Source organism: Aptenodytes forsteri, unplaced genomic scaffold, assembly GCF_000699145.1.
Source record: "Aptenodytes forsteri isolate BGI_AS27 unplaced genomic scaffold, ASM69914v1 Scaffold338, whole genome shotgun sequence".
In the NCBI taxonomy this organism is placed as follows: domain Eukaryota; kingdom Metazoa; phylum Chordata; class Aves; order Sphenisciformes; family Spheniscidae; genus Aptenodytes; species Aptenodytes forsteri.
Genome location: NW_008795124.1, coordinates 1,655,559 through 1,665,733, shown reverse-complemented (window position 1 = coordinate 1,665,733; position 10,175 = coordinate 1,655,559). Strand labels below are relative to the sequence as shown.

Below are 10,175 nucleotides of genomic sequence, written 5' to 3'. Positions count from 1 at the left end.
TTTTCTCCGCCTTTGAGTTTTTAATACATTTTTTCAGTTATGGTCAATGCTTTGCCCAATTTTACCCAACAGATGAACAGTTCTCCATTCTTTTCTGGTTGCAGTTCCCCTTGCACAACTGTAATTTTCTGAATATTAAAATAAATAAATTTATTTTCTTCCAGGGTTGTAACTTTATTGGCCATAATTTCAATGAGTTTCACCTTCTTGTGGAAAGAGTTCCCCCATTAGACTAGGTCCTCTAGAGAATATCCTGTCTTTGTGCGCTGAAGGCTGCTCTCTGAACACCACTGTCATTAATTTGCTTCCCCCTTCCTTCCTGACCTTAGAATAACAGACACCATCACTCTGTGATTATTTTTATCCAGATCACTCAAAAAAAAAAGACGACATTTTATTTCAACACAGAAACCATAATTATTGGAAATAACCAACAGAACTGCAAGAAGTTTTAACTCGGTGCTGCACTATGTATATTCTGTTATTACAAAACTGCTCTCTGGTTGAAAGTCCTACAACTGCAGCAGCTTGAAAGCCGCTTAACAGAATGTCACAAATAGCATTTTTGTTTTTCTTACATACCTTGTGCTAGCAAACCTCCACACGTGTGGCAAACCTATTAGTTTGAAAGAGGAAGTGGTAAACAGGCTGTACAAAACTAATCTTTCAGTATCTATGGCAGCCTTTTTTTTGCTATTGGTAGCCTTCATTTTAAAGGGAGTGGCCTTTTTCACTTCATTTCAGTTTATCAGTAGGCTGACTTAGAGTTTTGCCATCATCCGCCTCCAATTTGTTTACCTCTTCCAGTAATTCATCCTCCAGCTCATAGTCTGAGACTGATTCAGTGTTACCATCCCAGTAATCAGCTTCGTATCTGTCCAGTAAGTACTTCTGTGGTGTAATGTCATCATCAGGAGGATTCCTTGTTTTTTTCTTTCTCATTTTCTTTTGAACCTTAGAAAGCTGCTGCTCCTGCTCTTCTGTCCAGGCAATGCTTTCTATATCTCTTGACACTTTCAGTCTTTTGTAGTCCATTATCTGCTTATTCAGCAGTTCATGATCAATACCAAAAAGATTAGACCGCATGGGTGAATCTGAAGATTGAGTTGCTGAAGAGAACAGTTTACTGTGGAAAGGAAGACAAATGTGTTTTTTTTTCCCTGTGTATATTTTAAGGGGCAATGCTAATTGTGACAACTTGAGTAACATGGAAATAAACTGGAGTTTTCAGTTTGACTTTATTAATGCACTGTGTTCAGCATTGCGCTCCCTATGTTAAGAAGGAAGGGATACCACCGTACTATGTGTCCAAGGACAGGCTGTGCATAGGCGTGTCAACAGATTTAATGGGAGGAAGCCAATAAAGCAACTATATTCCAGATGAAAATGCTTGCTTCTGGGAAAAGGTGTGCATAGGTAACAGAGTGAGCACTGGACCTGGGAGCCCCAAGGAAGTTAGACTTCTCCCAGCTTTTTCAAGAAGCGAGAAGCAGCAGCCTCTGCCCAGAACACATCAGACAGGTGTATGAATGACAGCATATGGCACCTTAATCTGCACTTAGGTATTTCCACAAGACACAAACAGAGGAAGATGTTAGGTGCCCTGTGGGAGAGTCTGTCACAACAGTGATTTCCCCCAAGAAGCCATTTCTGATTTGCACCTGACGAACCGTCCTGTGAGATGTTAAGGCACAAAAGGCATTTCCACCAACACACTGCAGCACACAAGTGCACGGCTGTTGGCTTTGAGAGCATCCAGTCCCACAGAATCATTACTCCAATACATTGTTCAGCCCTATCCCTCAATAGCCGAAAATCCCTGACAGAAGAATGCTAAATTAACTTACTTTTTGTTAACTTAGGGAGATTTATCAGTAAACTTGTACTCATGTATAACAATCCAAACTTATACCAGAAAAAAAGTGGCCAAGTAGAGGAGTACTGGTAAATGTAGAGCTTTTATCCTCATGAGAAAGTTTCCAGCAAGAAACAAGTATTACTGTTGCAAAGCATTTTTTTAAATTTAATTATCACAAACACATTGAGTCTTGAATTCTTAGAAATTCTAAAAATATTTCCCTCATAAAAGTAAAAATAATAATACCAGAACAAATATTGGGTCTGCAAGTAACAAGCCTGATGACTATGTCACTCAGAGTATAGACATCAAACACAGCTGATTTCTAAGGCTGTGTTCTGATATCACCTTATGGGTTGGTTGCCTCTGAAAGCATATACACTATGCTGTTACAAGTGACAACTTAGTCATTCTCCACAGCTTAACAGAGGTCCACTTACATATAAAAAATACTTTCCCTTTCCATATTTGCAAACCTGTGGTCTGCAGCAAGGTACCTGTGCACAAGAACCAACAACAAAATAGCCTATGAAAATGTGTCTGCACTAAAATATGAAAGTAAACCAGAGCATATATAGTAAGAAATATTTTCCCTTAATTTTAATAAATGGGTGTAACATTGGTAAAGAAAGCTTAAGCCACAAAATAAAATGCCATCCTCTACATTTAATTTCTGGGATGAATACGTGTAAGTTTTGTCTGAGGCTACTCTGTAGCCTCTTCTGTTAATAAAAGGGCCCAACTGATCTCCTTAAAAGCTGAGATGCCTTTTCGGTAAGGTCTTCCAAAAAGTCTCTCTCCTATTTTCTCATAACACCATTTGCTGAACTCTGAGATAACAACTATGTACACATCTAATTAAAATATACTTTCTGTCAGGTCAAGTAATACCCAATTTAAGTTGGCCAACAGAGATGAAAACAGACACTTGAACAATTGATTCAAAAAACCCACCTAGAATCATTCTGAGATAATGTTTCTACTTCTTCTGGAGGTCCAAAATCAGCAATTGACAATAACTCCTCAATCTGTAAACGCATGAAGACAATACATATTAAAGGCCCTGTATTAAATTTACTTTGTTCACACCTACACAAGAAACAGACAAGTATCAAACAGCAAATATTTTATTTTCTACATGTTTGGAATATTTAGCAAAACCATTTCAAAATAGCCTTTTCCTCCATTTATATGGAACTGCTTGTACTTCTTGCCTGGGTAGTTTGTGTCAAATAGCTTAACTGATCCAGGGACTCCTACAAAGTTTTTTGCCTTATGTACATTCTGAACAGTTGGCTAGGGACTGTGTGACATATATAATTTTTGTTTTATTTGGTCTTACTTCAGTCTTGCAAATCCTTTTTCGTAACATCCTTACACTGGGATTTTTTTCACTTCTTCTCCCTTTCTGCAAGTTTGTACTTCTATTGCATGTAAACGCCGAGTTCCCAACTCCCTTTTAACATGGCACTTAACCAGTAAATGCTACAAATCTAGTATATCCAGTGCTTAAAGACAGTACCTAATTGTGAAAATTTTATCTCATTTGAAATTTTTATTCCTACTTTTCTTTACATTACTTCCCTTCTAATTCAACGTATTATTCTAGGAGTTGAATTGGATGGTCCTTCCCTGTCTTCCAACACTTAAAAATCAGGTTCAGCTACGTTATTTCAAGCCCTGTTATTCGAATCTGTGGATTACATAAACCTGATGATCTGCAAAGTGTGAAAAGATGATCCATATAAGTGCTTCCCAGTGCCATTCACTGACAGAAGATCATAGAATAGTTTGGGTTGGAAGGGACCTCTAAAGGTTATCTAGTCCAACCCCCAAGATACGTAAGGAGGGTTTTTACTTGTGTGGTTAACTTTCTTGGTGCCTATGCACTGAACTTGAAGATAAGGTAGTCTAGGGGTTTTCTTCTTCAAAAAGAGTAAGTGGTCATTTAACAAAGTTTGAGAAACAGTGATTAATGGAACAGGTTCCACAATAACAGACCTGAAAGGCAGGACCTGCAGGAGTAGGTATTTGTAGCTCCATCTAGGTATGCTAATAACAGAGTAATAGTAATGACAAAGTGCTTCCATAATCACTTGTTACTTGTTGTGTAGAATTTCTTGTGTTGATTAGGGGGAGCATAATAACGAATATAAACAGCTTTCAGAAGTGTTTAGTTCATGTCTATTCTTGTGCTTTTTGCAGATGCTAACACAGGTGAAAAACATTTGCGCTGTGGATCAGTATATTGGCATGAAACGCAAGAGTTTTTCTGACCACAGAAAGTTCAAGCAATTGACTGCATTTCTAGAGAGTCTGAAGTTCTTGTTATCCCTTCCAGCTCTGCTAATACACACCACATGAGCCCGTAAGTCACTAACGGTAATTGGTTGTAACACGTCTAAGAATAAGGCACTTCAGGGCACAGAAATGCGAACGTGCTCTTTTCAACTAATGTTCTTTCCATTCACATCAACAGCTTGAGGAGACATTTTTCATGAAATTCCACTCATTGATGTCATCTTTTTCTTCTGGAAATCTCACTGTTTGAGAGATCTCACTTCACAGTCCTAATGACAGCAAATTCCTAGAAAACATAATTACTCTAGCAATAATTCAACGAGTTAAAACTATCCACACCTTGACAGAAAATGTGAAATGGTAAAGAAAATTTTAAAAGTGAAAAAAAAGTAGTATCAGTGAGCTTACATCCTCTATGCAAAGATCTGCACCCTCCTAGAAACATTTTAACAATTCACAGGTGGAAAAAGGTTGGGGTAAAAAAAAAATTGAAAAATCACTGATTAGATTCAATGGCATTTTAAAAACACGTAACATTTAAAATATGGAAGACACCTCCGCAGACTTCATTTCTATAATCATGTATACCAGACAACAGACAACTGCCTACCCTACATTATTCCTAAACAATGAAATTACAATTTTAAGGATTTCTTTATTGGCCTAATGATCTGGCCTACAAGCTTCTCTGAAAACTTCACTTCAGAAATGTTAATAGTAGCATCAAAAAAGTTCACGAGGTGATAGCTACAAGGATTCTTTTACATTGTATATAAGCATCAGTCTTACTCAAGATTCTTTGCTGAAACGCTTTGGAACATGAAGAGGAAAGGGTATAGACAAAGACTGATTTTTAATGTAGATTGGTAAAGCAACTGAATAACCAGCTCTCTCCTGCGGTATTCCTAAGCATTATGGTATGCTAAGTCACCATGTTTGCATATCATTATATTCGTACATTGAGTCAAAGATTACAATTACCTCTTTTACGGCTGCAACTTCTTTGTCTTTTACAAATACTATTGGGGGTACATTTCCTACAATCTGCTGACTCATCAGAAGATACCTGGCAAAAATACAGCATTCACCAGTATGAGTAACAGTATAGCACCTCCAGGACAGATAAAATATGTTAAATTAATTCCAGCAGAACTGCAAATTTAAGGATATGGTTTGCAAAACTCACAGTCTGACAGGTATCCATTCAGGTTAGTGCTAAGCAATACATCACCGCAGAACCCCAGCTCTGAATATATAACATACAAAAACTACTAGCTGCAGATCCCACTGAGTATTATGATACCAGATTTGTCTCCTACATATATGCACAGGCTGGCGCAGGTCTTTCCCTACTTCATTTGGCTTCCTTATCCCCACTGTAGGGGTGAGAGCAGTGGGGGATAGAGCCCTCACAGCAGGGCAAGACAACTAGTCCTACATGTTAGCTGCAGGAAGGACTGACAGGGCTCCCCTCATCTTCCTCCCAGCCAGCAACATTTCTTCTCAAAGAGTGGAAGCTGTTGGGAGTAGAAGAGCGCGCTGTGCTGGAGCAGGAATTACACAGCCTAGGGAGACAGGGGAAAGGAAATGGCTCTACAAGTATGCTTCAATGCCACCTTCCCCATGGGGTGAAGTCCTGATCCTCCAACAGACTGGCTGGATAGCAGAGGGTAAGCCCAGGAAAGAGGGAGAGACAAAAATCTCTATGATATCCTGAAAACTCACTGGACCCTCTGCCAAAAATGTGTAAAAGCATCACAATATACGGTAGCATCCCGACATTTATTTTTGGTATCAGTATTGTGAAGAATTTCTGTAATATCAGTCATCCCTTCTGGAGGTCCAAATTGTCCCTAGCGATCAGAATTGCCCAAATCTGTATGTATCTGTAAAGAGATACTTGTAATAGCCAGTCCTCTTGTGCAGCATCATATTCTGGCCTACTGTTGTGCACAGCATGTCCAGCCCACCATCACTAGTACAATGAAGTGAAACTTCATCCAAACTCCTCTTTCTTTCTGCTCAGCCCAGTCCAATCCTAGGAAAACACAGAAGCCAAATAAGCCAGCTGTGCTCCAGCAGGAGAATACACAGCTCGTCTGACACAGTCATCCTTCCCCGTGAGGCTCATCACAGGAGATGCTCCGACTCCAAATATCTAAAAACCTAAAGCATCCTAACAGGTCAGATAGAGATTGTTAGAAATACTTAAGAAATGGTACTAGTACATGGCTATGAATTTATGAAGTGGTCTAACTGTTTATCCCATAGCAGTACCTTATACGTGGAGCACTCTTCCGCAGTACGCTTTCAACATAACTTTCCTTCTCCATAGTAGCAGCAGGATTCCAGTACACACGACACGCTGAAAAGTTTGATGCCAGGGACACCTGCAAAAAGACAAAACGTTTCTTTAAAATTATATATACACACGCTTCATATACAACAAGTCTCTAATTCATTAATAAGCATACAGTGACCCAAACTGGATATGTAAATTCTTAGGAGAATCTCTTAAGAACCAAAATTACATGGTGCCTTTATAGAGGTAGAGTTTAACACCAAATAAGATTTACACTCAGTACCCGAAAGGACTTTTTTTTATTTAGGCAAGTCACTGCCTAATCTCCCCTTCAACTGAAATTAAATGGACGAGAAGCCTGTATGTTACTGACAGTGCTACATTTAGCCAATGCAATGGTGCTACCATCACAAATAGTCCAGAATGACAATTTATGGCATGTTGTTTTGGAATACAGTTGAAAGTGTAAGTTTCCGCTAAAGAAGGACCTGTGATACTGCCTGGTTTGTTGTCACCCAGAGTTTGGTTTTGATATTGACAGAAGAGAGGACACCCTCCTTGCCACTGTAATGTAAGAGTCTCTCCAGCTCTAAAGCCTGCTGGGAACCTCCAGTGCTCTAGCTCACTAACAGATAATATTTATAACTGTCGTGCATGCAATTGAAAAGGCATGGTGTGCAGGGGCCAAAGCACACATGAGATAGACTGACAATCTTCCTGAAGAATAAACTTCTGAAACACAAATTGGATTCTGAAAGATTTCTATAACCGTCATTCATCACATCTAGCAGCGTCTTACAGAACAGGTTCTCACTATGAGAGTACACTCAGCAAACTTCTAATAACCTATCTGGCTCAACCAAAGAAAGGAGCTGAGGAAGAGGGAGGAGAAGGCATAAACTACCCATTAGAAGGCACAGTTCAGAGGTCATCTAGTCCAGAAACCAACTCTGCAAACAGACAGGTGTCTACAGACGTTAGCAGAAAAAGACAACTCCATCGGAGTATTCCCAGGAGTGAAAACTGCATCACAGTCTGCTGTTGACAGTGCTACTCTTTCCTAGGGCAGAATGGACTGTCTCCAAAAACCAAAGTAGATACTAATTTTTTCCACCACCAGATACCTCTTGCCTCAGGAAACCCATCACTCATTAAAAAAAAAACAAACCCTACAGTGATCATTAACTGGCTGCATCTACTGCAGGATTAACCCTCCCTATCTCCCACACTGAGTCTAATGTAAGCACATAAACAACCTGATCTGACACAAGCCATTTCTTCATCATCACATGAGTAATGTTATCTAGTGGATAAAAGTTTGATGTATCAAGCCGGAAGCATAATTCTTATCTGTATTACTATTATGTAATTTTAACTTTTGATACCGAAAAAGATTCTGATGGATTGCAGAAAGCCTACTAGAAGATTTCTTTTGATAACGGAAGTAACGATATTGGACCAGAATCAGCTCAAGAGTAAAGCAGGACTGAATCTCAGCCACATCCCAGTGCAGCACGAACACTAAGCACTACGCAGTTATAATAAAATCTGCACTATATTTGGAAGAAGGCTGTTTCTTTCCCTCTCTCACGTTATAAGTTGTTTCATTTACAGCCATGCCTCCTGGAAGTGCTGTGGCTTGCCTACACCAGCCAGTATTTTTATGTGCAGACATGCCATTCGAGTTAGACAAGCAATCCTCAAAGCCCCAGAGAGAAAAAAATACTATTTGAAGGATACTGCACATATAGAGCCAAAAGATTCATCTTACCCATGTAATTTTAATCACTTGCCTGAAGACAGAATGAATTCAGCTGGCAAAAACATCTGTTTCAATCATAAATGACAAACCCCTTGTCCTACATGCAGCTATGGGGTGCAATTTTTTTTTTCCATGCTTCTAACAAAGCTAAGTCCATCAAGCTTTTAAGCCAAACACTGGTATCATTTAATCTTAACAAAACAGCAAATGTAGAAGAAAAAACTACAAACAAGAATGTGGAGACTGACTTAGTTTCTGAATCAGAGCTTTAACATCCCTTTCAAACCCATCAATTATGACAACACTAGCTACAATTAGGTACAAATTCCAATTCTTTCTGGAACCTTGCTTGCCAAAGCCATTTTCTTAGGCTTGCCTTTTTTTTTGAACCAAGCTCATGCCCCACTTAGGTCTTCTGCCTGTGTAATGATGCTGGTGAGGGACACAAGGAGGTATCAACTCCCACACAGCTGCACAAAGAAAAGACTCTTGGAAAGATACACTTACATTGGTAAAACCAGGCTCCTCCTTCTGAAAGGACAAGGCAAATAGTACATGTCTGAGTAACAGGAAAAAAAAAAGTCGTACCAGGAGAATCACCACTTAATTGGCCTCAGTTGCATTTGCATGATAGTGGCAAAGGTCTACTAAGCCAGGTACAACAGTGGCAAAGTTCTCCTAGTGTGCAAAGTGAATCCAGAGCCTCATCTTGCTGTGCTGTGCCACATCAAAAGCAATGCAGTAAAACTCTTCCTGCACATATCACAACACCCAGAGAAGCTCCTTTGGTGCGCCATGCCGACCTCAAGGTGTAGTCAGAGCGGCTCAACGCAAGCTGTAGCTTTGGCACTTGCCTTGCAGATTTCCAGCTTGAGATCATAAAGTTCTTGATTAATTTCACAGGTAGTCATCATCTCTGCCACAGCTTTATGAATAAGACTATTCAAGACTCTGCAGCGTATGTTATCTTCTTTCCTAGTTTTTGTCTGGTCATCTTTCATTACAGAGGCCAACTTGGTTGGTTTATACATCTTCAAAAAAAAAACCAAAACAACCAAACCCAACACATTAATCAATAGTTACAAACTTGTATTAGGCAATTATATAGAGTTTTGTGCACTCCACTAAGTATGCTCTCAGAATGCCATTACTGAAGCTGTGATGGCTTTATATAGCTCTTATGTATCAGGTGTTTCAATAAAGAATATTTCTGTTCACAAAATCTTTGACCTTCATGTATTACAGTCAAGGTTTCTTAGTTTCATTATTTTGTAGCAAGTTATACAGCTCAATAAATCAGTTTTCTAAAATACAGTGTGTATTAAGTGAAAAGCATTGCTTGTTTGAAAAACAAACATGAAAACTTGTTTTCCGTAAAACTAAGCTGGTAAACGAAAGTTTTAATCTGGATCAGTTCTCCGCTATGGGCTCAAGAGCGTGCACGAGAGCGTTGGTGCCGGTGCGGATGAAAGATCAGCACAGAAGAGGAAACGGCCATGGGGAACCCAACGGCTTCTCTTGACAGCAATCCTGGCATGTCATAGTGAAACTGGAGCTCTAGTGCTCGTTCACAAAATCCTGCTATTCCTCCACCAGAAAATGCTTTTCCCAAAGTTAGACACAATGGCAGAAGCACAAGCTTGTTCCTCCTGGCACAGGTAAACACGGCACCTTAAAAAGCTTGCACTTACCATTTTAGATCCCAGGGTAGGGCTGTCATACCAAAACTTCTTTCTTTTGGAAAAAGGAAAGGGAATCAGCTTTATCTTTCAGCAGCTCAGAGAAACCCGTTGGTTCCCTGTGTAACTAAAACGTCACCTGCCTGAAGGCACACGACACAACACCCAGGTTTTCACATCTGCAAGTACTTTTCCCCACGGCGGTTACAGGCCCGGGTGCGGTGTGGGGAGCAATGCTTCCCATTCACGGCTGAGGCTGCGCCCGGCGGGGGG

General features: G+C 39.8%; 1 protein-coding gene across 1 annotated transcript; it reads right to left on the bottom strand.

Moving 5' to 3' along the window:
* Positions 1–346: 346 nt before the first annotated feature.
* On the bottom strand, positions 347–9,959 carry RBFA (ribosome binding factor A (putative)). Its single transcript, XM_019471504.1, has 6 exons — positions 9,915–9,959; positions 9,078–9,254; positions 6,437–6,549; positions 5,141–5,225; positions 2,813–2,886; positions 347–1,126 (listed from the first exon to the last, which is right to left on the bottom strand). The coding sequence occupies exons 1-6, from the start codon at positions 9,915–9,917 to the stop codon at positions 736–738; spliced, it is 843 nt and encodes a 280-aa protein (XP_019327049.1). The 5' UTR covers positions 9,918–9,959; the 3' UTR covers positions 347–735.
* Positions 9,960–10,175: the final 216 nt, after the last annotated feature.